The 26,650-nt window shown below is 42.2% G+C and overlaps 1 protein-coding gene across 1 annotated transcript in view; it reads left to right on the plus strand.

Annotated features, from left to right (window-relative positions):
- The window catches only part of LOC308410002 (ATP-binding cassette sub-family C member 4-like), a 37,175-nt gene extending 10,570 nt beyond the window's left edge, over positions 1–26,605 (plus strand). Inside the window, exons 20-31 of the mRNA XM_080903050.1 lie at positions 4,521–4,600; positions 11,110–11,260; positions 11,896–12,015; positions 12,179–12,289; positions 12,397–12,497; positions 12,914–13,105; positions 18,613–18,768; positions 21,539–21,628; positions 22,088–22,260; positions 22,721–22,826; positions 24,102–24,236; positions 25,652–26,605. Coding sequence (XP_080759176.1) covers positions 4,521–4,600; positions 11,110–11,260; positions 11,896–12,015; positions 12,179–12,289; positions 12,397–12,497; positions 12,914–13,105; positions 18,613–18,768; positions 21,539–21,628; positions 22,088–22,260; positions 22,721–22,826; positions 24,102–24,236; positions 25,652–25,729 — 1,493 coding nt within the window. The 3' untranslated portion in view covers positions 25,730–26,605. The remainder of the gene's footprint in view (positions 1–4,520; positions 4,601–11,109; positions 11,261–11,895; positions 12,016–12,178; positions 12,290–12,396; positions 12,498–12,913; positions 13,106–18,612; positions 18,769–21,538; positions 21,629–22,087; positions 22,261–22,720; positions 22,827–24,101; positions 24,237–25,651) is intronic.
- The last annotated feature ends 45 nt before the right edge of the window (positions 26,606–26,650 follow it).

Here is a 26,650-nt window from a genome sequence, read left to right on the forward strand (position 1 = left end):
ATTCATATCCAAAGTCAACTGTCAAGTGGCCCACTTTGATAACTTTAATTTTTCTGGAGCATTGTTCACCCGTCAGTAGATAATTACTCTGCCTAATCTCCTCATAGTGACATGCGTGTACAACACAATCAGCTTGGGTGGGAATTCTCAACAAGAAGGGGAACTTGTATCTGTATAATGAGTCATAATAAGCTGGTAACACAAGTCTAAATATGATTTGAGGGTGTTCAGGAGCTTGTGGTTTCTGCTAGCATTAGAAGTGGGTGTAGCGACAAAGCTTTTCTTTGCAAAGCTGTGTTTGGAGCAAACACCGCGTGTCTTAATCTTTGACTTTTGTTTTTACTGCCGCCGTTGTGTTATGCATTGGACTACCTGGCAGCTTATCTGGGTGTGCCTTGCTCGGTAATCTATGCACAGGAGGAGAACAAACACTTTGAATAATGTAATAATCTGTTTAATAGCGCAGCAAAGGAGAGGCTTAACAGACACTGCTATCTGATCGCTGTTGTGCTGCTATCAGTAACCATTGTGTGACCAGTCCAGTCATTACAGCTCGGTTGCTAGTCTGGCAAACAACACTATGTTTGACTGGATTTACACACACACACACACACACACACACACACACACACACACACACACACACACACACACACACACACACACACACACACACACAACTATCCCGGAGTCTGCGTTTCCTTTTTCCTCCATTCAGTCAGCAATAAATTAAGAAAATATATATCAGTATTTTTATTTGCACTGTGTAAATAAATTCAACGTACTTATATTTTACCCCCCCCCCCCCTTCTTTTGTTATGTATTTTTAATTAATTTATTACCTCAAGTAAAAAAGCATCATGACAAAAGCAGCTGTTGTCAGCTCCTCTTCTTCCCTTCCTAATGTTTTCTTTCTGTCTAAACACTTTTGTTCTTTAAAAAAAAAACACCCTGCCACTTCCATCACAGCGTTTACATTCACTACTGTCTTTTCGTAAGTGTGAGTGATTTGTAACTGTGTGCACATGTGTTGTTAAGGATTTGACAGCTGTTTACATGTGTAAGTGATAGGTGCGCTGCTGCTGCTGCTGCTGCTGCTGAACAGGCCCGGTGTTTGATAGCCGTCCTCAGAGTTAAAGGTTACCATTTCAAGCGTCGCTGCACAAAGGTCTTATTTGTTATTCTGTGAATGTGGTTTATAACAATGGAGTACAGCTGTGGTGAATTATGATTGACGGAGAGGCATTGTGGCTCTTCTGTATCTGCCACTGAATACCACTGCGCCATTTAAATCTGTGACTGTGTTATCTTTTGTGCTGCACAGACATAGTTGATTTCCAAGTTGGTGCTTTCAGTGATTAAAACTCTTTTTCGCGTTGTGACAGTACTCTTTGATAATTTTAGAGATGACAGAAACCACAAGCAGCTTTTTCCTCCGTTTTATTATTTTAAATGGCTTTAAATATTCATGTTGCCCCGTTTGAGTAATGTGTACAGTCTTATTGCAGCTGTTCATCCAAAGGTGATCCATTTAGAGCAGCACAGACAGCGGTGGATGTGTTGAGCTGATGTTGATCCCTGTAATTTAGTGTCATTGAGTGGGCTAATCCCCTCAGAGACTGCAGGCCAGGGCTTCAGCTCATCAGCACAGTCGAGGAGTGGAGTTTCAGTCAACACATGCACAGACACACATCCACAGCCCTGTCTCCCATCAGCATAGTGGGCCATCTCAGAGCTGGGTGTTGCTGTTGACGCAGTGAACATTAGATCTTCTGTAGTCACTGATGTGAGATTCTAATTGTGTCCACAGAGGCAATGTTTTTAATGTCTGTATTTCAGGTCTGGGATGCAAGAGTGTTAGGAGTGAAGTGAAGGAAGTACTGCATAGAGGATGATGATATCGAAGTGTGTAAATTGAATGTGGAGATGGAGCCGTGTGTGTGTGTGCAGTATGGCTGATAGGGCTCCCCCTCGCTCTGCACTTCCACTATTTAATTGCATGAAAGGGAAGGAGAGGAGATTGCAGGAGCCTGGCGGTGTGAGCGAAGAGAATGGATTTAGAATGTATTAGTATTGGCAGCAAGGTGCCGGCGGTGGGAGGCTGCCCCAGGCCTCCGGGCCCTTCATGGAAGTGCAGGTGAGCCGTGCCACCTCCAGCCTTGGCAGCCCCCTCCCTAGTATTTCTTCATTATCACACTTGTCTCACTGAAGGGCCCCTCCAACTGCACTGGGGCCCACACATGGAGCGGCTCTGAGTCGTCTCCTTATCTTGATGTTTACAGGGAACAGCGATTTGCCACACGCCCCGCTCTAGCCGGACCCCACTGTTCCACTTCTTTAAGTGTGATTGGGGGCCCTTCTCACCTAATATCTCCACCTAAGAGGCCACCTTAGTTGGGAGGGTTTGATATTTCCTGAGCCTGAAAAGTGGTGCAAATCACCCCTGGAGTCTTAAAGCATGAGAAATTGTTTGATACTAATGCTGCTGATATCCTGAAACGTCTATACCCCTCTGCACACAATAGGTGATATTGTTGACAACCACCCAGAGTGATTGAAGCCATTGTCCCACACCGATCTTACCTCATAGGCATTTCCATGCAGTGAATGTCTTTGTGTAACTGCATCACTGTAATGTATCCCCTCTATAGTCTGTGCAGGATGGAGAAGGCTCTTTACTTCATCCCCTCTGAAACTCTGTGTTAACTGAGCCGCTTGTCAAACAGCTGATAGCTGACTGATGTTCTCTGCTCTAGCACCCTCTAACCATTGTATGATGTAACCCAGAGAAACCTATCCTTTTCTTATTGGCATTGTTTGTCAGATATGCATGAATTTGGGTCATCTATGGCTTAGACAGTAAAATTACGTAAAATATTATTGGAGCTTTCACAAACACAGTTTGACAAGTACTCCCCCCTTATTTCCAGACTAAAGCAGCGAAATTCTGCATTGGTATAGTAAGCGCTCTACCCCCTTGCTTGAACCCTCCCCTCGGGATGTCTGTATGCTAAAGGGGCACTCACACTGTGAATAAGATTAGTCTGCCTCCAAGTGTACAACATGCTTACGCCACTTGACTTTGAATCAGTGCTGATTTGGAGCATTGCTGGGTTGTTGCGGGGAATAATGCTCTGGCTGGGTTTTTGCAATGGCTGTTATGGGGAGCCCGGCCTCGTCTGCATGCATGTTTTTAGGCAGGAGCGGCATTTTGGATAAAGCTGTAAGCTGCTTACGGCCGTGGAGAGAGGTGATTACAGGGCCCACCTCCGTAGGACTGACTAAGAGGCTCGGAGGCAAGTTTTAGGTCAGCCGTGCCATGGCTCCACCACGCCTCCAGAGTGCCATGCCACCACATTCTGCCACCATGTTGCTCAGTGTTTCCTTTCTCTTTTCTTTTACCAAGTCACACCCTATTCCATGGTGTATTCTGTGAGCCTAGATAAACTCATCTGCATGCCTGTATTGGTTTGTTTAACTCTATCAGGGGTTGCACCCTGCATTTTGTGAGTACTGCTTTATTTACATTGTCGTCAGACAGATATTACTGTGTGCATAGCCATTTGTCATAGTGGAATACAGCTGCTCTCCTAAATACATTAACAAACATCATGGCCGTATTTTAGGCACACTGCAGATTGTTTGTGTCTTTTGACCTTAGAAGAGTTCAAGCTGTGGCAGTGCTGCCGCTGCTCTGGTACCTGTTGTCTGCCTCTGAGAGCCAGGGGTCTTCCTTCAGGGACGGAGATAGTAAAAGCCTTTCTGTCTTGCCTGCCTTTAAGGAAGTGTGCTTTGGGGATTGGCTTTCAGTGACCCTGCAGTACACAGTGTGTGAAAGCAGCTGGAGTGTAATCTTATGTGCTGTGGGATCAGAATAGTGGAGCAAAGTTACTAAAGGAGTAACAATAAGGGGCTGCCACAGCACCTGCAGAGCACTAGCCAAAATAATGAACGACCGAGCAGATTGGAGGCAACTCAATTAACGTCACTGACACTGCCAGTCAGAACATAAAGGCAGGTACGCAGCTTCTGTTGGCCTTTTGTTCCCTAACAAAAGGTTCCCTCGTGTATTCAGCCAAGAGTAGGACAGTCTTTATGAATCACTAGATAAATAATGATTCATTGTTTAATCTAGATAGGCCTGTGTTTTCCATTTGATATCACACTGTATGTAACCTCTGTTCTATTAAGGGGACTCTGATAACAGTTGCTTAATAGTCTAAAGACACGAACGGAATTGAAACTAACAAAATATTGTTTTTATGAATGCAGAGTAGTTAATGGATAAAGCAGATCTGCATTTGGTTTAGATTTGTTGCTCCGAATGTCATATCTGAACCTGTAACAGTAAAAAACTTAATATGATAAATATTCAAGGAATTGCTTATTTTTTCAGCTCGCTTAAGTGCACTATTATTGTTGTACAAATGGCATAACAATATTGGCAATATAAGAAAAATGCTGTTTCTATTATAGAGATATTTTTTTAATCTGTTCTTTTGTGTTGTGCTTTTTCTCAGGAAGAATCCTCAACAGGTTTTCGAAGGACATCGGTTACCTGGACTCTCTGCTTCCATGGACGTTTGTGGACTTTATCCAGGTGAGTCTCACCTCGGCAGGTTTGGTTGCTGGCGCAGCAGCATGGGGAGGCCATTTCATGCCTGGCTAAACCTGCTTTGTGGTCCGGGTCCCCTAATCTGGAAACAATTACTGTAGGATTACCCGCCAGCGCAGCCCAGCGCCTGCACAGATTTAATAAAAGTGTGCACATAGGCTGAGGGTGTGGCTCCCTCAGCGTGGCACAACAGAAGTGGCATCTTCAGAGAATGTGTAAGGAGAATAAGGAAGTGATTGGAAGAGAGAAAGGGACCAAAGAGGAAATAAAGCCACATGATGGGTCAGATGTGGAAGGGAAAATAGTGGAAATGTCAGGAGAGGGTGAAGTGAGGATATTGTGTCGAGTGGCAAAGACAAAAAGTCTGACATGAAGTGTTTACAGGAGTACACCTGGACTTTCGCCTCTTAGCCCAGTTCGCTTAATGCTTAACAGGTCTTATTGACCTGCTAGCCAAGGGCCACCCTGATGCAAGCCCAGGTTAGGTTACCAAATGCCACCCTGCCACCATGACAGCCATCTCCCACGAAACCCTGCGGAGATGAGCCAGCTCATGCACCTAGCGCCACAAAGAAGGGAATGTTCGCTGCACAATTCGAGGTAGAGGAGCAGGCGTGGCTCCTTGGTTCGGGCCAAAGAATAGAACAAAGGCGCGCTGAAAATGAATCCCCCCTCCACAATGCCTGAATGATGTTTGTGGCAGATACCCATCTCACAGTAGACAAAAGCCATCTTAAATGCTGAAAGCACAAAAGAATAAACGCACAAAAGCTTTTTGTCTGCTATAGTTCCCCTCATTTTGATAATAAGGTGAATAATGGTTAAAGTAAAATAATAACTTTTGTAGAGGGCCAATAGGTCCAACCAACAACAGTGAGAGTAGACCACGTCCTGACATAAAACACAGATGGGTTTCAGCTGTGCACTTTTACTTGAATTTCTCCTGCTTTCCTCTTTTTTCTAACTGTGTCTTGATGTAAAAGAAATAAAATCTAGACCAGGCCATGTCAAAATCAGACTGGATATGTGCGCATTAGTCTTTTGCTGTAGCTGAAAGTGGGATGTGATTGTTAGAGTGGACAAAGGTAGCATCCTTTGGACAAAGCACTTTTGTTTGTGCTGCTTTCTGCTCTTGTTTGCAGGTGTCTTTCACGGAGCAGCCTTTAATGCTTTCAGGAAGGAAGATTTTCACTCTTTTTTTTATCAAAGTATTAGCTGTTGAGAAAAGCTGCTGATCTCCACTATTGTTGCTCATTCGTGGAGGGACGTTTCCCCATAGTTATTGTCTAAATGGTTGTCAGAAGGGAATAAAGTGAAACTTCATAAACAATGCCCTAACTGGTTTATCTCTTTCTATGGAGAGAGGCTGCTTCTGTGTGGGGATTTGTGCCTTAGCCTCTCCCCCCTCCTTTCTATGGTGGAGTAAGCACTTCACAGCCCTTCAGCACTGCCTCCCAAACCTGCCTAACAAGGGGATTCCCTCAAGCTGGGGGAACCTGGTTACACCCCAGAGCCCTATTTTTCACAGGTCTCATTTAGTAGTAATTTAGTATATTGGGGAAAAAGCCTCTTTCTCTTCCATCTTTATGGTCAGGGGACAAAGACAGAAATGTCAATTAAAAACACCTCAGGCTTTGGGAACTGTCAGCTTTTGTGTGGACTTGACCTTTAAATCCTGGGTTGCCTCTATTTTCACAGAGAGGGCAGAGGAGGAGGCCAAGACAATAGGGGGTGAGTACAGGGGTCTTTCAGCGGATTTTTGTGTGAAGGCTCTTGACCAAGTCGCACCACCAACTGTTGGGACCTGCACTGCATTTATAGCCCTGCTTATCCAGGCAAAATTCAGTTTGTCCGGATGTTTTCACTAAGACACCAGCTGACTTAAGTGTGACCCAGCCTGCTCTTGCCAACGCTAATTCCTTATAAAGACGGGAATAAACAAATTACGGCAATAAACCCTTTTGTGTGCGTGTGAGAAAGAGCAAAAAAAGAAACAGAGACAAACCAAGCACTGAAGGGCTGAACACGCACACAAGTGCAGAGAAAAGACAGCTATTGTCTAAAGAAACACTGGCGGGTGGATCGTTGTGTGAGTCTCTATATTGTGGCACATTGTGTATCAGGCCTCTTTAGTGGCTTTGTGGGATATGAGAACTGCTGACGTAATCGTGGACGCTGTAGGATGGGATTTCACCTGGCTTTCTCTGCTTCTTTACCACGCTGGCGACTAAAGACTGCACTGGCTCCAGGCATTACACAGGTTAGCCTGAGAAACACAGAAGATGGTCTAGTGGAAACATATATAGGCTGTGCCATTAACCCTCTTTGAGCATTGTTTTTATGACAGTGCCTTTGTGACACAGAAAGGTGAGCGGCGGCCTTAGGATCACTGACCTATGCTTGTCTCCCTGAAAAATAAAGCGAAACAGAGGAAAACATCATCATGTGACCCTGCGTGTGTATTTGTGTGCGCTTAACTGGCCACTCAGCAATACCACACATGGTCATTTGATGGCGAGCACCGGCCAGCAAAAGCTTCCCGTGTGAGTATGTGTGGTCTCCCATGATGCTGTGGTCCAGCACCTCAGCTGGTCTGACTCAGAATGCAGGCCAGACCCAGGGCCCTTTGAGCCTGGGAACTGACACAACAAAGTCCCAATCTAATCTTGAATCTCACCTCACGTCAGAATGACGAGGACAATGAATTCTAGGCTGACTTTTGTATTTCTGAATTGTTGTTTTTTGTGTGTGTGTGTTGTTTTCAGGAGGGAAAAAAAAGGCTGAATGAATTTGCTGGACACTAGTGATTTATAGTAGAGAGTGAGGGGAGACCACATTTCAAAGCCTTTCTCTTATTTCCAAAATGGGGTTGGAAATCAGCAGCTTGACTGAGCCCAAATAAGTGACTTCTTTTACCTTTTCACAGCACACAAAGGCCTAATCCTAGGACTACTTGAGCCACCAATGTAGACAGCGTCTGAGACCACCACAGTATGTGTCAGACCTTCCTCACCACACACAAAACACATTGACTGCAGCTTTATGAAGTGAAAATGGCCCAGAAAGGGAAAATGTGAAGGAGGTGTCCACAGTCATTTCACCCAAAGAAAAGCCACAGCATCTGGGCATTTAATGCTAAAATAAAGCCCAAACACAGAGTAGAATGGATTGGGTCACTTGTATTGTTCCAGAGCCCAAGTGGAACGGCCCTGTTTTGTTTCAGTACCACTGACCCTTGCAACTTATTGTGCTGCTCAGTCACAGAAAAAGTGTGGAGTTTAAAAAAAAAAAAGAAGAAAAAATTCCAACGATGACAGAGGACTTCTTTTGAGAATTTTTCTTTACCACGCTCACCCCTCATTTCCTGTTTTGTTTGCACTTCTTTCCCAGTGGCAAATATTGCACACTGTCAGTAAATAAAGGGAGGATGAAAAAGGGAGTTGTAAAAAGCATAATGATTCCGTCTGTCCGGAGGGATGTTTAATTAAAGCGAAGTGTTTATTTTCAGCTGGTGAACAACAGTCGCTATCATTGCCGAACACAAATATAGCAATTAACTCCAATTTTCTACATTTATTTGGACATCAAAGAGCTGATAGAATCATTGAGAAAATAAAGCAATTAGGGTCAGCAGAGATCTGAATGGTCTTTGGACACAGCAGTGCGCCCAGTTTGCCTGAATGACTGAATCGCATGCGTGCGGTAGCTTTCTTTTCTCGCTAAAGAGCTATTAGAGCTAGTTCTTTATTTAAACAGTTTGTATACAAAACCTTTCATCCTTTTATCCACTTTTATGTGCAGCGGGATGTGGCTTTGGGAGTTTTCTGTTCCTGTGTGGTTTCATAGGAGATATGGATGTGGTCTGAGGGGGTGAGGTGTATACTTGTAGGCTCACTTATCAGAGTCATCTGTGTGTAGTGTGGGTGGGGGCCACGGTGTCCCCGATCCTGACACGATAAGCGCCAAACCACGCAAATGGATCACATCAAACAGGGCCTTGGCGACAGCGGGCCCTGGGGAGCAGGAGGAGGCAAGGCTTGTATCTAATGGTTCCTGTTCCTCCTACTGTCCCCTTAGATGACCCCACTGTTAGTTAAAGCCAGCCTGGCTCAGACGTTTGTGGCCACTGCTGAAATGGGCCCAATTAGAATTCAGATTAACCAACCAGCAAAATGTGAATGAGCAGTGTCACTGTGTCACCAGTCATCAACTGGGTAGTGAAAGAAAAACAGTGTAGGTGATAAGACATTTGTTCAGTTAATATTTGATCCCCGCAAGGGAAGGCTGGATAACACGCGGTAATGGCCTGTGTGCCACCATCTCACTTTGCAGTCTGGTAGCCTTCCATCAAGGCTAAGATTGAAACTTATGTACTGTGAAATTCTTGGGATCAGTTGTGCTCAGTAGCTTCGACTCACTGTTTGATTGTGTGGGCTCCACTACTGCAATGGTTAGACTAGTAATTCCCTCTTATCTGAACTGCAAATGGAATTGACTGGCTTTTCATCATAAAACTACACTGAAAGTGATCATGCTTAAATGTGTGCTTAAGTAGCAGATAACATCCGTAATTAAGGTGCTAAATTAAATTTTCATCTCTCTGGGCTAGTCTGAGTCCACTGAAGGTAACAGTATGATCCTAATCTCCACGTTTTAGGATTCATCTTTTTGGATGTATCTAATTTCAGGGTGTGAGGTTTCAGTCGAACACAACGTATGCCTTTCGGTTAGGAAGTGTTCTTCCAACCCACATTAATGGCTGGAAGAAATGTTGATATACTTCAAGTAAAGGAAATTATTAAGACCACAATGGTAAACAAGAGACATTATTAACAGAAGTCATGTGCCCTTGTTAAATAAAAAGTGCAGGATTATTAAAAAAAAAAAAAATATTATAGAAAAAAAGTACTCGGAATTAAAAGAGGAGACATTACTTCTCCTTGGTGAAAATGCTTAACAAATAAAAAGTAAGGAAACAAACCAAAAACTGTGTTTTCTTAAATCTTTAGTAATGTATTATGTTTTACTACTACATGTCTGTGCTACAGTATTGTTTTGCTGTGTTTATGCTGTTGGCCACAAAATTAAATCAATACTATGCTTTTCTGGTGTCATGGTAGCCGATTGCTAGGTGGTTGCCAGGCAACCTGATGGCATATTTATATATAATGTATAAATTAAGATTTACTGATACAAATTAGAACTTGTCATTGCAAAAGAAAAATTACACCAAAACTTTAACCCTTTGCTAGCTGGTTGCTAGGTAACCTGAATACATCATATGCAACATAGATGAGAACCTTAAGATGTACCGGCACAGTGCCAAGTTTGGTGGCTCACTTCAAGTTTACTTGATGGTGATTGAAGAAACAATGAGACAGACAAATTTATTTTGAGTGTTGTATCAAGGTAAATATATCCCAACACTTTTAATGTAAAAAAAATGTAATTGAAGTAGATTACATTTCCCTTTTGAAATGTAATATAATTTTCTAAATAAAGTGAACATAACAAAAATCTTAAAAATGTGAGCTGTTCTTTTTTTATGGCAGCACCCTTTCCTCAAAAGTAGTTTATTTTTTTTCTCAACTGGTGTTTAATACGATCTTTAATAAAAGTATCAGTATTAAAGTAACTGATGGCAACGACCCTTGCTAGCTCACTTTAACTTAAATATATCAATCAGCAATTATTATGTATTAGTATCAAAGGTAATATTATTTACATTTATGTTTTCTTATTCAGATTGTTGAGTCATTGTGTGATGTCAATTTTAATATCTCTATAATAAAACTTTATATGCCACCTCACATGATACTTGGGTGCCTGATAATTACCATCAATATAGGCTGAGGTAAGATTATTTTATCTTTAAGATTAATAGTCATAATGAGTCTTTATGAGGTGGTTATTTCTAAACGTTATGCAGGTGTAGGTGCTCTGATAACCGTCAGACTCATTGCCTGCAATCCTGTTTAGGCAGCTCTGGTATCCTGGTCTAGATGTGTCACAGAGCCATTAACACGGGTGATGAGTCACTGTGTTGTTGAGGGCTGTGTGGTTTGAGTGTGATGTATCAGACACCCACAGTGTGGTTCCCAGAGCTCTCTGCCAGTCACTGTGGCCATGCCCGTTGGCTGGCTGCTCTGCCAGGGAGGCTTACAGGCCAGAAGTGTTGAAGGGAAAACCCTAGAGAGCCAGGGATATGAGCTGCAGTGGCCAAGTGGTAAATTCTCACCTGCTACTAAGTGAGAATTAGCGCTGCGATCGTTTTCTTTTCACACTGTGAGTCACTTAAGCTCAGTCCCACAACCTGCTGTTACCTTACTATGTGCCTGAGATGGTCTCACACAAATATAGCTGAAAGGTTTTTCTTGTTCAGCCCTAACAAATAAGCCTCACTGCCCCATCGGTAGCCCACACAACAGAAGCAGAGCTTTTGACGCTGATGCTGTTGAGTTATTACTGTGCTTACTCCTCTCCTTTTCTCCCAGGTATTTCTGCAAGTCATCGGAGTGATTGCAGTAGCTGCTGTCATCATCCCCTGGATTCTTATTCCTGTTGTTCCTCTTCTTGTTGTCTTCCTGTTTCTGCGATGCTACTTCTTGCAGACCTCCAGGGACATCAAGCGTCTAGAATCTACCAGTAATTTTTTATTTATTTTTTGTGGTGTGGGATTGGGAAGAAATAAAAGCACAGACTACAGGAATGCTAATAGGCTATTGAAAAAGGCAGAGATCATTAGCATAAAGGCTAAAGATGGCAGTGGCCTATGCCTTGGTCACACGCAGTTTCCTCAAAAGATGAGAGTTCATGACTTCACATATAATAGGAAAAAATGTCAAGTGGTCATGACTAGGCCACATCAAGCTTTAGTTCCTTTATTTCATTCAAAGCTGAGAGCCAAAATGCACATTGACTAACAAGTGGCATCATCTTTTAGAACAAATGCTTTGTTTGAATCCTTCAAGGAGGCATTTAGGTTTTGTTAAGGAGTTTGTAAGTCTAATGAGTTGAAACAAAAGATGGCTAAATGGCGACCTTTCCTTAAATCACGCTAAAAATCAGGGGCATCACCTGTATTATTGTTAGTATAACAGAGTACACATTCATATTTTTCACTTCTCATACTGATACGCTGCAAAATAAAACCGAACAGTTCAGACTATTAGTATTAAATGTACCCTGACACTATAATTGTATTTAGAAATCTGGTCAAAACTCTTAAAAATGTTAAATGCCTCGCTAAGCTGGTTTTTTGCCTTGTATATTTCCCATAGCTCGGAGTCCTGTTTTCTCCCACCTTTCCTCCTCTCTTCAAGGCTTGAGCACCATCCGCGCCTTCAAGGTTCAGCAGAGGTTCCAGCAAATGTTTGATGAGTATCAAGATCTTCACTCAGGTGAGACAAAAAAAGACATATTTGTGTTATAAGGTCAAATATGCAAGACATCAACATCTAATGAGCTCCATTATCAGTCTCATCTAAAGCCATTCATGATATTCAGACTGTATTAAGAAGTATTTCCTCATATGCAACATGTGGAATCTGTCTTTGTTAACAGAGGCCTGGTTCTTATTCCTGACTACCTCCCGCTGGTTTGCCGTGCGACTCGATGGAATTTGCTCAGTTTTTGTCACCATTACTGCTTTTGGCTGTCTTTACCTCAGGGATGGTACTGTATGGGTTTTGACTCTGTGCATGCTAAGAGACATTATTAGCAGAAGCAAGAGGAAGGACTCGTGGATGTGTGACTGCATGTTTACTTCTTTGATAATACAGGACTGGAACCAGGTGCAGTGGGTCTGGCTCTGTCTTATGCAGTTACGCTCACAGGCATGTTCCAGTGGGGCGTCAGACAGAGTGCAGAAATTGAGAACATGGTGAGAACACGTGATGAACAAGGGTTCGATGGTTGGTTAACTTCCATTTGAGTCCAAATGTGACCATAATTTGCTAAATTAACACGATGTATTAAATTAGGCTTGAAACTAGAGACTGAGGCCATAAACTCATCAGCATAGTGTTCACTGTGGTCACAGATACAGATTTTAACTGATTTATTAAACCAGATAAATAGCCACTGCTGGCCATAAGAAAAAAAATGCAGGTAGAACGATTGTCACTTTAGGTTTGTTATATCCAGTCTGGGTCAATTTAAAGAATCTATTAAATTGTATTATAGGGATTTTCTGTTACATGAAGTTATATAGGAGCAGCTTATTTATTTATTCATAAAATAGTTAAAAGAGGAAAAATTATTTTAAGGAAGTGCCTACTATATGCTTTATTTTTGCAGATGACATCAGTGGAGAGAGTGGTTGAGTATGCAGAGCTGGAGAGTGAGGCATCATGGGAGACAGACAAACAGCCACCGAGCGATTGGCCCAAAGCAGGCTGCATCACTTTTGACAGAGTCAACTTCTCTTACAGTGCCAGTGAGCCTTTGGTCCTGAAGAACCTGAGTCTTGTCTTCAAATCTAGAGAAAAGGTCCTTGTCTTTATTCCCACCTGTGCATGCTTACTGGAGTGCATAGCCCATGACTAAGGTTGATATGCAGCTAGTGTAGTAGGTGTGGTGTGATTCTTTTTTTATGTGGCATTATTCTCAAATCAATTATTAAAGGGACACCGCATTGTGCTTCTGAATCTTCAGGACTATACCATTTGTGATTCATGGAATACATATCATGTAATTAAGACTGTTCAAGTGGATCCATTTGTCTCCAATTTGCATTTTGAGCTACCTGACGGTGACAACTGTTTATTCACTATAAGAGAGAGGAGAGGCCGAGGAAGAGGGGTGAAGGAAGAGCGAGAGAGGGGAAGGCTGAGGGAGATGGTTGAGGATGATTGAAATTGTGTTTAATGCAGGGGGTGTATTTTGCATGGCTACGGTTGGCCAGGGCGGCTGATTTCACAATGGATGGGTTGATAAGTGCAGAGGCCCTGGCTCTGACAGCCCATGGGAGGGATCTCTACCGCATGCCTTGGGGGTAAAAGGCTTTGTGCATCCTGACAGTTCCCCTGACACCCTTTCACCTGCACCTACCATCTACAGTATAAGATCCTTTCACTTTGTGGTGTGTATTTACATTCATGTAGTGTGGAATTCATCTTATGTAGGTTAAAGCAGATGAATGCAGAGACATGATTTCAGATTCAGTCTCATACAAGCACTTGGTAATTTTTTAAATGTCCATGTAGGCACTTACTGTATAAGTACTGGGGGTGGGGCTTAATTGTCACATGTAGGAGGGCCTATGTGTTTTAAAAATCGGAATGTGAGTTACTCTAATAGCTCCTATGAGAGTATGGATGTAGCATGAGAGAGTAAGCATATCATTACTTCTCTATTACCTGTCAGCCTAACCACTTATCTTTCTGTATCCACATGCCCAATGGCTATGCAACAGCATATAACAAACCTAAATGGTATGACACTAGTTCAGCAGAGCAATCGGTGCAATGCTAATAAGATTCCTGTTCATTGGATTCAGCCCACAGCATGAGTTTTTGTTCTTTGGTATCCCAAGTCTGGTAAAATACTGGAAACACCTATATTATACTGTCATTTTATGTGTTAACTACCATCACACATATGTACAGCATTAGCAGATACCTGCGGATGGTATGACCTTGTGCTTTAAAGAAAGTATCGGGTGATGGCCTGCAGGTTACCATACCCTGGGGTAGTACCATAGAGCACATAGGCAAGGCAAGGCAAGGCAAGTTTATTTGTATAGCACAATTCAACAACAAGGTGATTCAAAGTGCTTTACAGAGACATTAGAAACAAGAACAAATAAAAAGCATGATTTAAAATTGATTAAAACAAGCAAATAAACTAACTAACTAATTAACAAACAGACAAACAAACAAACAACAGTATATAAAATCAAAACAGATAAAATCAGAACAGTAGATAAAATCAGTAGTTAAATGTAAGTTTTGAAATTTAAGCTTAAAGTGTGGATTTGGTGCTTTATTCAAATGCAGCTGAGAACAGGTGAGTCTTCAACCTGGATTTAAATAAACTGAGTGTTTCAGCTGATCTGAGGCTTTCTGGGAGTTTGTTCCAGATATAAGGAGCATAAAAGCTGAATGCAGCTTCTCCGTGTCTGGTTCTGACTCTGGGAACTGATAAAAGACCGGATCCAGATGACCTGAGGGATCTGGATGGTTCATACTGGGTCAGGAGGTCATTGATGTATTTTGGTCCTAAACCATTCAGAGCTTTATAGGCCAGCATCAGAACTTTAAAGTCTATCCTCTGACGGACAGGCAGCCAATGTAAGGACCTCAGAGCTGGACTGATGTGGTCCACTTTTTTGGTCTTAGTGAGGACTCGAGCAGCAGAGTTCTGAATGAGCTGTAGTTGTCTGACTGATTTTTTAGGTAGACCTGTAAAGATGCTGTTACAGTAATCAAGCCTACTAAAGATGAATGCATGGACTAGTTTTTCCAGGTCCTGTTGAGACATCAGATCTTTTATCCTTGATATATTCTTGAGGTGATAGTAAGCTGACTTTGTTATTGTCTTAATGTGTTTTTCTAAGTTTAGGTCTGCATCCATCACTACACCCAAATTTCTCGCCTGGTTTGTGGTTTTTAGATGTATAGATTGAAGTTCTCTGTTGACCTGTAATCGTTTTTCTTTGGCGCCAAAGACTATTACCTCAGTTTTGTTTTTGTTTAGCTGGAGAAAATTGTGGCACAACCAGTCATTGATTTCCTCAATGCATTTACCAAGAGCCTGTACAGGGCCTCGGTCTCCTGGTGACATTGTGATATATATTTGTGTGTCATCTGCATAGCTGTGATAGTTTATTTTGTTGTTGTTTATAATCTGTGCCAGTGGGAGCATGTAGATGTTAAACAGAAGGGGTCCCAAGATGGAACCTTGGGGAACTCCACATGTGATACTTGTCTGCTCAGATGTGAAGTTACCTATTGATACAAAGTATTTCCTGTTTTCTACGTATGTTTTGAACCAGTTTAGTACAGTTCCTGAAAGACCTGTCCAGTTCTCCAGTCGTTTGAGTAATATGTTGTGGTCAACTGTATCAAATGCTGCACTGAGATCCAGTAAAACTAGGACTGACATTTTTCCACTGTCTGTATTCAGACATATGTCATTAAACACTTTGGTCAGAGCGGTTTCAGTGCTGTGGTTCTGTCTAAAACCTGACTGGAAGGCATCGTAGCAATTATTCTGTTTTAAGAAGTAACTGAGCTGTTGAGAAACTGCTTTTTCAATGATCTTACTTAAAAACGGGAGATTTGAGATCGGCCTGTAGTTGTTCATTTGTGTCTTGTCAAGATTGTCCTTTTTCAGTATAGGTTTGATTACAGCAGTTTTTAGTGATTCTGGAAACACACCTGATAATAAAGAAAAGTTGACGATCTGTAACAGGTCTGACTCTAAAGTCTTTGAGACCTTTTTGAAAAAACTTGTTGGCAGGACATCTAAACAGCAGGAGGAGGAGTTCAGTTGACCTAAGATGTCCTCCAGGTCTTTGCTGTTAATAGGTTGAAACTGTTTGATGGTGTTTAAACAGTTTTTTGGTGGACACAGTACATATCCTGGATCTGCTGTTGATGTACCAATTGCTTGTCTAATTTTTTGGATTTTTTCAGTGAAGAATTTGGCAAAGTCATTGCAGGCCATGGTCGAATGAAGTTCAGCTGCCACTGACACAGGAGGGTTTGTTAGCCTTTCAACTGTAGAAAATAAGACCCGAGCATTATGACTGTTTTTAGTGATGATGTCAGAGAAGTAGGACTTCCTTGCATTCCTCAGTTGTAAATTATAATTGTGAAGTTTCTCTTTATAAATGTCATAATGAACCTGGAGGTTTGTTTTTCTCCATCTGCGCTCAGCTTTCCTACACTCTCTTTTTTCATTTTTGTGGAGGTTTGCTGTTTGTGGAGTTTCTCCATGGAGACTTTTTCCATCCAGAGATAACCTTCACCTTAATGGGAGCAATAGTGTCCATTACATTTAACATTTTAGCATTGAAGCTATTGACGAGCTCATTGACTGACCCTCTGGACAGGTCAGGTGTTAATGGGAAGACCTGGTTAAAAATTGCACTACTGTGTTCAGTTATACACCGTTTTGTGATCACTGTTGTTGATATATTTGTGTGGGCTGAGATTTTACTTTCAAAGAAAACACAGTAATGATCAGACAGGCCCACATCAGACACAGTAACCTTTGAAATGCTCAGGCCTTTGGAGATCAGTAGGTCAAGAGTGTGTCCTCTATTATGTGTGGCCTCTGTTACATGCTGAGTCAGCCCAAAGTTGCCCAGAGTGTTACTCAGGTCTTTAGTCCCTTTGTCCTGAGGGTTGTCCACATGAATGTTAAAATCCCCAGCAATAATTACACAGTCAAAATCAACACAGATCACAGACAGCAGTTCACTGAGGTCATTAAAAAAGTCTGTGCAGTATTTGGGAGGCCTGTAAACATTAAGAAACACAGCTTTGGATGGGGCCTTCAGCTGTAAAGCCACATATTCAAAAGACTGAAAACTTCCAGGAGATAGCTGCTTACATTGAAATGATTCATTAAATAAGACAGCAACCCCTCCTCCTCTCCTGCTCGCCCTGACCTCACTGATAAAACTGTAGTTAGGAGGGGTCGTCTCGATGAGAACAGCTCCACTGTTACTTTGGTCCAACCAAGTTTCAGTTAAAAACATAAAATCAAGGCTGTGCTCAGTGATTAAATCATTAATTAAAAATGTTTTCCCAGCTAGAGATCCAATGTTTAATAAAGCCAACTTAAGTGTTTTAGAGGTATTACTTGTCCCCTCGTGTTTGGGAGCAGTCTGTGGCACACAAGGTATGTTTACTATATTTAAAGATCTTTTAGAGTGCAGCTCTCTGTGTTTTGACCAGGCCACATGTCTCCTGTCACCTAAAAGTACAGAAATTTTAAAACCTTCTAGTAAACAGGGTCCCAGCTTCTCCTGGGAAAAGTCATCACTGCCATAATCCTCACAGCCCGGACCCTTCACACATCACGCATCAGACTGCGGAGACAGGGCATGAAGAGGAACTAAGGGGGGCGAGGCTGGGCAATGTGACTTCGATTGCTCTGTTGAGGGTGGGGCTCGATGGCGAACCTTTGGCCGCTCTGGTGGGGGGTTTATGGGGGACAAAAAGGGATTGGGACGGGGGGTAGATCTGAGCCCAGCATTGACCCGCTCCATCATCTCCTCAGTGAATTTCAGGTGTGGGGAGGAGGGAGAAAGGGAGGGGGAGGAGGGTGATGGCCTGTCAGGGGTTTGGGGGACTGGACATAAACAAGTATGAGTGAGTGGTAATTTTGACTCGGCCAATTTATTAGGTGTGTTCAATGAGATTTGATAGATTTGATACGCTGACTCTGATGGGGTGACTTTTAGAAGAGCCACAAAACTATAGAGCCCCATTTATGTCACCTTTTACAGTTGGTTAAAATGAGTAACTACACTTTTCTAACCCACCCACATTGGTGTTTATGAGATAAGCACAGATCTAAATAAATATAGCACACTTAAAAATAGCTAAATTGAATTATAAACACGTTAATTGTCCCTAACACAAATGCTACAAATGAATTTATACGTGGCATTACGCTAAAGCACTTAAATATGATTAAGATATAAATGACTTGATTTGATTAAAGGAAATATTTTTAGCTTTAAATCTTGATTATGAGGGTTAGAGAGGCTTACAGAAGGATTTTCTCCATTGCCCACCATTTCTTTTTAGTATTTTGACTGTCTAGTAAAACACAAACAATTTCATACATAAATATTATAGGACAGAGAATCTTCCCTTAGTTTTTATGCCAGTATTGTACAAAGGTTTATATTGTAGTTTGCCAGGCAACTGGGTCTCTTACTGACAAAATAATAAGCACTATTTTATTTATTTATGGGGTTTTTTGTGGGCATTTACTAAGACTTTACAGATATAACATACTAGCTCTTTCCACTGTAGGTTGGCATTGTTGGACGCACTGGTGCTGGTAAAAGCTCCCTGATCTCTGCCTTGTTCCGGCTGGCAGAACCTGAGGGAAGAATAACGATTGATGGATTTCTGACGTCTGAGATTGGTCTTCACACACTGCGACAGAAAATGTCTATCATCCCACAGGTGCGTTTCTTTAATTTCAGTATCAGCAGTTGTGTTTTGTAACTAAACACAGTAACCAATAATCATCTGCAGTGAGTCTAGGTTAGAAAGATATTACTTATAATATAATATATTAATTACTACCATGTTTAACCTTTTCGTTCTAAAGCAGCTTTGCTTTGACACCTTCTCCAAGGTCCCATGATTCCTCATGATTGAGTAATGGCAGAAATGTCAGCTGCACGACAGTAACAGAAGCCTGGATGCTTTTGCCCTTGTTAGACGCTTGGCTTTTAAAAAAAGCTAAAACAAGTGAGGAGAATTACAGTCGTCACTCAGGGGATTTCTGAAAGTGAGACAAACGGATGCCTTGAGACAGTTTAACTTTATTTCCGCTTGTTGAAACTGATACGGCATTAAGAAAATGCCAGCCTGCGGGTGAGTGTCAGCAGAGAGGAGGGAGGGGAGAAGACTCCCACGGCCTATACTGTGAAGAGAGCAGTTCCCCATCCCTGACAGAGGATTAGCCCTCTACCCCCCAAACATGGGAAAGCTGCTTAGAAGAAGTCTCCCCCATCCTCACAGTCAGAGTCCCCTTGTACACCGTCACTTAGCTCAAGTCTTAAACATTTCTAGGGTGCAGCCAAGATGCCCAAAAACAGTTTCATTAATGCTTTTCTGTGGATTTGATAGGTTTCTGGCATTGCTACTACTTCAGATAAAGTTTCACTTCTTAGTCCAAACTAGTTTGCGATGGATGTGATGTATGTTTGATGGGATTTTGTTTACTCTTTCTGCATCTCCTAGAGGGAGAGACTGCTACAAAGTGGCAGGTTACGAGTCAAAACTTTAACTGCACGCTCATCTCATCTGTATCACATGCTGGATGGCATTTTCATTATGTAGGCAGCACTCGGGAGAGTAGAGTTTCTCTGTAGTCTGTTGTTAGTATTACAAACTTATATATGGAGCGAAGACTCTTGGATTTACACAAATTCATCTGAAAGCCTTTTTTTATTCTCCCGCTAGACGTCGATGAAATGATATGCAGTCAACCTTTCACTTGGAAAAATTTTTTTGACATAAATTGCTGGTTGTCGTACTTTTCATTTGGAATTTTGAGTTTGATATGTAAACTATACATTGCCGCTGAGGAGTTTCATTATTTGACGCCCACAGATTTGATTATGATAAGCTTGTATTAGCATATGGCATTAAAAAGGGATCCATTTCAGTTTCTATTGAATTCTCAGGAATGACTTAGGAGAAAAAAAATGAATTCTGTGGCAAACAGAGGGCTTAGAATTGGTGGAGCACATAATCGGTGTATAGAAAGCTGTGCTTGAAAGCAGTTTTTCCGACCTAACATTGAATCGTCAATTAAAGTGTGTCACAGAACTAGTTTGAATTGGGACTTCAGCTGGCTTAATGACAAGGTGGTGTTTTGGTGACAGAGGGAAAAGCTTATTGGAAGTAAAGAGGTGGAACATTTTCCAAGGCACAGGTAGCAGGGATGAGACCCTGAAAGCTTTACTTTCTCTGGATTGAAATTGAGCAGTTAGCCCTGCACTTTCTGACCTATATGGCGGCTTGTTGAGACATGACTTTTTAATTTTTGCTGTGCTTCCACACCCAAATGTATGCTTCATTTTCTTTTGTTATAAAGGTGACCTGTAAGAGAACAGATGTAAAGGTGTGGATATATTAATAGTTCTGTAACCTTTAAGCTTTTTAGACTCAATGTGTGCTTTACTTTTGCTCCTAGTCTAATCTCACAGTTGCCAGATGAACGTATCGTATCTTGATTCGAGGTCAGATGCATATCTTGACTAAGCTGGAGTTATCGCGTTCCTCTGACTGTGATGCGGATACAATGGAAGCATCACTTTTTGTTATGGACAGTCGCTGCTCTGTGCAACCTCAAACTGTGGCAGACTCAACAGCCTTGTATTATTATTAACTTGTTTTTTTCTTTAAACAGTCATTATAACGATTTAAGTACCTTGCTTATTTTGCTCACGGATCAAACACTGTGGACATAAATGCAATATAAAAACCTTATCTGCAGCAGGGGTGTACCGTGAGCGAGAGGGTCTTTATGCTGTCCAAGGAGAGCCCTCTACTGAGTAAATCACTTCAACATTGGAGCAAGATTTATGAATGCACACTATATATGGCCTGACATGAGATGATGTGGGATTGTTCCTTTTTATCAGTTCATCACAAACAGAGTGGCGTGTTGGAACAGTGCCCATGGACAGGCTCTTTCCTTTACACTGTAATAAAGAGCTTTATTTACCCTCTTAAAGAGGGCTGTGTGGCTCAACCTTGATACAGGTGCATGGCTTACCATAAATACATATCTTGGACATCCTACCTGTCTGAGATGTGAGGCTGTCCTTTCATGAGGGTAGTCAACTAATGTGATAACCTAACTATTCACACATGCTTGTACATTTAGTTAGTACGGTTTCTTATTCTGTATTTTAATGTTAACTTGACAGTCCTTTTGTGTCATATTATACATTCAGACAGCCTTGCACGACTATTCTCCACCAGCACCAATGCGCACATTGTGGTTTTCCAAGTAAAAAGATCAACTTACTGAAGCATAGTTGGCTAGAGCACTGAATAGAGCTCCTGAGTGGAGCAAGGCCTTTGTGAACATCTTCCCCTCACACATTGCTTAGCACTCTTCTATAAATCCTGTCTTAACCCTTTCATACATCTTCCCCCTTGTCATTATCTTAACTGGCCACGGCCTTCTCTTTCCATATCCATCTATCCACAGGACCCAGTTCTCTTTACGGGCACCATGAGGAAGAATCTGGACCCTTTCAAGCAGCACACAGATGAGGACCTGTGGAATGCACTCCAAGAGGTACTCCAGCGTGGCTCTGAATGATTCTCCCTTGCCAGCCCAGGGGGGGATCCCTCTGTCCCCCTGTACAATGCTGCCATTCAGATTCCCTGCTCGCCACAAGTCATGGGGGGAAATCCCATTAGGGCCATGGGGCCCAGCTCAATGTGCGGCTTGTAACGGGTAACCATTGAAAGTGCTGGGGGAGATGTGTTTGGGCAGTCAGGCCAACCAGGATGAAGGCTTCCCCCACAGTGAAGGGCTTCAGCTCCTGGTCCTGTCTCTGAATGGGTTTGGTGGCCTGGATTAAAGCTAGAGGCTGGCCACAAGAGAGCACTGGCCAAGGTCATCAGTAGACCTGGCCCTGCATTGTGCCAGGCAGTTAATGGGTGTGTTTGGATGGCTCTTTAAAGACATCCCCACAGGAGGCCTTTATGCAGGAGTAATGAAGGGTAGGGGCTGAGCTCTCTCTCTCTGCAGGTGCAGATGAAGGCCATGGTGGACGAGCTGCCCAGCAAGCTGGAGACGGTGCTGACGGAGTCGGGCTCTAACTTCAGCGTGGGCCAGAGGCAGCTAGTGTGCCTGGCCAGGGCCATCCTCCGGAAAACCCGCATCCTCATTATTGATGAGGCCACTGCTAATGTGGACCCAAGGTCAGATTATACTTCTCAAGTAAATTATTATACATCAGCGTGGAAGCGCTCTCTTCCACATGTGTCTTGTTTTTCTGTACAATGGTGCTACACAATATGGGTATTTTTAAGTGCATAGAATAAAACCTTTTCTCTTTTTTCTTAAAATCATTTTGGTAAAGCATCGGTGCAAACATAGATTTTTTTTTGTTTAACACACATAATAAAAATATATGGGTTTATAAGTCTAAATCTCACCTGGTGAAGATCAAATCAAGTCAATTAAAAAAAATGTAACAAAATATACCACACTTGTCTTTTTAAAGCTGAAGTCCTGTGGTATTCTGTATTTTTTCTGTCTGTTGCTGCACATATTTCTCTGCTGATGAGCCATTGTTCTGTGCTGCGTAAAATCCCTGCCCAAGGCTGTATAGGAAGAGAGCTTTTCAGTTCTCAGGTGTTTTGTTTCCTGCTTCTTTAGAACTGATGGACTCATCCAGCAGACTATCCGGGACAAGTTTCAAGAGTGCACAGTCCTCACCATTGCTCACAGGCTAAACACTATCATTGACTGTGACAGAATACTGGTAAGTAAGAAAGCAGTAAATTTCCATTGTAAAGCACTTTAGTGAAGGTTTTAAAATGAGACTCTTCTGCTGGAGTTCATTCCAACATTGCTCTGCAAGTAGCTTTGTGATATTCCCTCTTAAACTTTGGCAACCCCTTGTACTATCTCACCAGCTACAGTAAATATTGCATTCAGTGTTTTCAGAATTTGTAGAGTAAATCTGGGGTCCCCTGCAAAACATGCACTTCACATTCATTCTCATTGTTGTATGCCAAACAAAAGCAGCTTTTAAACACCTCTGTCCTTTATTTTCAGTTCCGCTACCTTATTTTGCAACAGCTGGGCAGATTTCTCACTCGCAGCATTCCCTTTCATTCAACCTTCGCTTGCACCACTTGATCTTTGGCCCTTTCCTGCTACTGCCTGCAGAGGTGCCAATTAGTGCCATTTGTGGTGGCATTTGTTAAGAGTCTATGGAGGACGGGGCACGGCCCGGTGGCCGCTTGGTGACTGAGAGGGTTGCTGAAATAAGGCAAATATCACAGAGAGGGGACTGTTTCACACGTACACTCATGTTAAATGCCCCCAGACTGTCACACACTCTGGGAAAATTAAATTGGGACCTGGAAGAATCGTCCAAACTGCAAGAATCGAATTGCATTTCCTGGTAGCCTGCTCCTAAACTTTTGATTATGACAGCAGCTGCAGAAGTCTCCCTTTCATACTAAACACTACCTGAAAGTGGGCTTTACTGATAACAAACTGCTCATTAACGCTGTAAGGGGATCGAGCTTGTTAAAATTTGTCTGTGATATAATTGTAGTCTTTTCCAAACTGCCTGAATTGGCACTATTCTTTGTGTGGTTTACATGGCATGTGATGACATAGAAATGATGGTAATTTTCTAGCGAGTCTTAAAGGTGTGATTGTTGGATTTGACTGAGGACCACCCCTAGGCCTCTGAAACGCTAGGATAAATACATGGATAAATCCCTGATCTCCTGTCTGTCAGAGTCAGCGCACCAGACTTTCACGCTGCTAACAGGTTACCCTCATTGTGCATGGCGTTCTCGAGCAGAAACAGGCACCCGTGTTTGTTGTTGCATGAGTCACATAAAATAGATGGTTCCTATGTGCACCGAACTACTGTTTCCCCATTCAGCTTGCGCTGTCTGCTTGCATCACTCAGCAGTGAAACAGCTGAAATGTCAGTTTTCCCCAAAGTAAAGTATACAGACACAGGAACACACACACTTACACACACACACACCCACCATTGTATGTGTGATTGCAGGTTCTGGATGCTGGCATGATCCAGGAGTATGATGAGCCATATGTGCTGCTCCAGAACCAGGATGGGCTCTTCTACCAGATGGTCCAACAGACAGGCAGAGCCGAGGCTGCCTCGCTCCTGCACACAGCCAAACAGGTAACCACATCCACCTTTGTCCCAGGACAAGCCTGTCCCTAAATAAGAGCCCAGTCGTTGCACAGTAATCCCAGACTCTCCCCTTAACTCCAGGCTCCATTGCTCACCTCCAAAATAATACAGCTAAGCAACAGAAGATGTGTGTAGCCCTGACAATGCAAAGACACTTGATTACCATTTTAATTTAAAGTGTCTACTTGGAGCATTGCGACACCATAACATTAATTTCAAGAGAGAAATTGTCCCTTTGTAGATTTACATCCTCTGATATTATCGGAAAAAGTCTCTGTATAATCTTTTTTCTCATAATGTAATTTTGAGATCATTTTAGCGATGATTCTAGAAAAGCAGCTTTCTTTGCACTGTATCTATTTTGAAATATTGGGTTTAACTTCATCGCGATTTGGGATAAACTTTCTATGGGGATTACTGTAATAGAGAATGTCCATATTTTTTCCCTGTGAAATTCATTTGTGATGTATTTCCCCTTCAGACACTGAACAGATAAGAGCCAGCTATTCATTGTTCAATTCCACTTTATGTGCATCTGTCTGGGACTACAGATACCATATTGCAACTTCAAACAGGTCTTTGTGAAATAAGAAAAAGTAGGCATCATTTCATTTTCTCTCTGTCCCTCGCACAAATTTATCAGCGGAACTGTATCTCCTCAGCCAGAGGAGTGAAATGAGTAAAATACTGATTTCAAAGACTCAGCACAGTGTGGTATTATTTGGTTTCGTCTTACCCTGCACACTGGCGGATTGGTAGTGGCATTGTTCGGGCCCTTACGTTTTCCTTTCTTTATTGTAGGATGCTCTTCTTTGATCAGATTACTGCAGCATCCATAACTGTCTAGCACCACTTATTAAATACAGAGATAGTCCGCATGTTGTGTGTCAAGTTTCTATAGTTGTCAGTCAAGGTTTAAATACATTCAATAATCTGATATCAACCTCTAGCTCCTTTGTCGTGCTGAAAGAGAATCCCAGAGTAGACAGTACATATATCTCAAGCTATGGCCAAGCTTTCACTTCCATTGCCTCTTTTTCCACAAACTTTCTTGCTGAAATTGTTCAGCTGTCAGAGCGGCTCGGCATAAAGAAGCCATGCCTTTTGCAGGCGCAAACACTGCAATCCGGCTTTTCTAAATAGCGGCTTGCAGCTTAGGAGCCAGCGTAAGAGAAAATTAACTCCACAAATAATTCCTGTAATTATCTCCAAAAATTTTCCTGCCTTTAATCTAACAGTTGTTTACTGGGCTAAATAAGCCACTTTTGTATGCTTCAGTGGGTGATAAATCCCCTCGCCATGCTCTGACTGGATCTGTCATAAATTGCGCCTTAACAGATCGTAGCTCAGATTGGACAGTGTGCTTGTGTTCTGTGACACTGCTTCCCTGATCCGCTTTTCAGGTTTACACGAACAAAAAGCGGCTGACTGACGTGCGCCGTGACGAGGACGTCCGCGTCATCTTCGAGACGTCCCTTTGACGGTTTGGAGTGTCGCTGTGGTCCTCGTGTTAGCCATCAGTGACCAAGTATTTTAGCAGACACACCGATATTCCTAAATGTCTTCAGGCCTAGTGCAGTGTAGTGTGCGCTCCATTTGATTAGCATAGACCCGTGGTATGGAACAGAAAGGAGGCACACGCCTGAGGTGGGCTGTGCCTTCCATTGACAGCATATTACTGCATGGCTGTTTATTGATTGCAAACGGCTATATTTATGTAGGTGTGTCCTGGCTTCTGGGGTATCTACAGTGGGGAACTGGTGCTCAAAAGAGTGTCAATATTCTGTGTGCAATAAATTACCTGTGGCTTAAATTGTTCTTTTAGGGAAAACATTGTTTTATAGGAATAAAGTCTTTTCATTACTTGAAAAATGCTTGACAAGCCAAGGAGAACCTCAGAGGGGACACGGATGCTTTCTGTAATTATTGTGCCTTAATCACGCGATTGATTCCTAGTAATTGCACTGTTTGTAAATTGAATGGTTTCCCTGCACTTTGACTCTATCGGTTTTATGTCTACCTCATCTCTAGTGAGCAAAGACCAGTAACAGTTGGCAATGATACTGACTAATATCAAGGAACCAGATGTCTCTCAACTTTCTGTCCTGGCTTGTTTGATTAACGACTTTATTTGAGAATGTAACACTTTTATGCAGGTAATTATGTGAATGGAACCGAGTGAGATTATTTATATCCTGGTAATTATTCGCGCTGTTTGATTTTTTTACATCTTTGTCTACGGCTCGTAACACAAATGGAAGGTAAGATTTCAAGCACTTTGCAGTTTCTAAGTCATAAATAAGTGCGAGGAATGCTCACTTGTAACTGACACTAGATTTGTTTCAAATTTCATTTAATAAAAGAGTATTGTTTTGAACGTTTCGCTTCATTTTGCTTCATTG

Source organism: Rhamphochromis sp. 'chilingali' (assembly GCF_963969265.1).
Source record: "Rhamphochromis sp. 'chilingali' genome assembly, chromosome: 14".
Lineage (NCBI taxonomy): Eukaryota > Metazoa > Chordata > Actinopteri > Cichliformes > Cichlidae > Rhamphochromis > Rhamphochromis sp. 'chilingali'.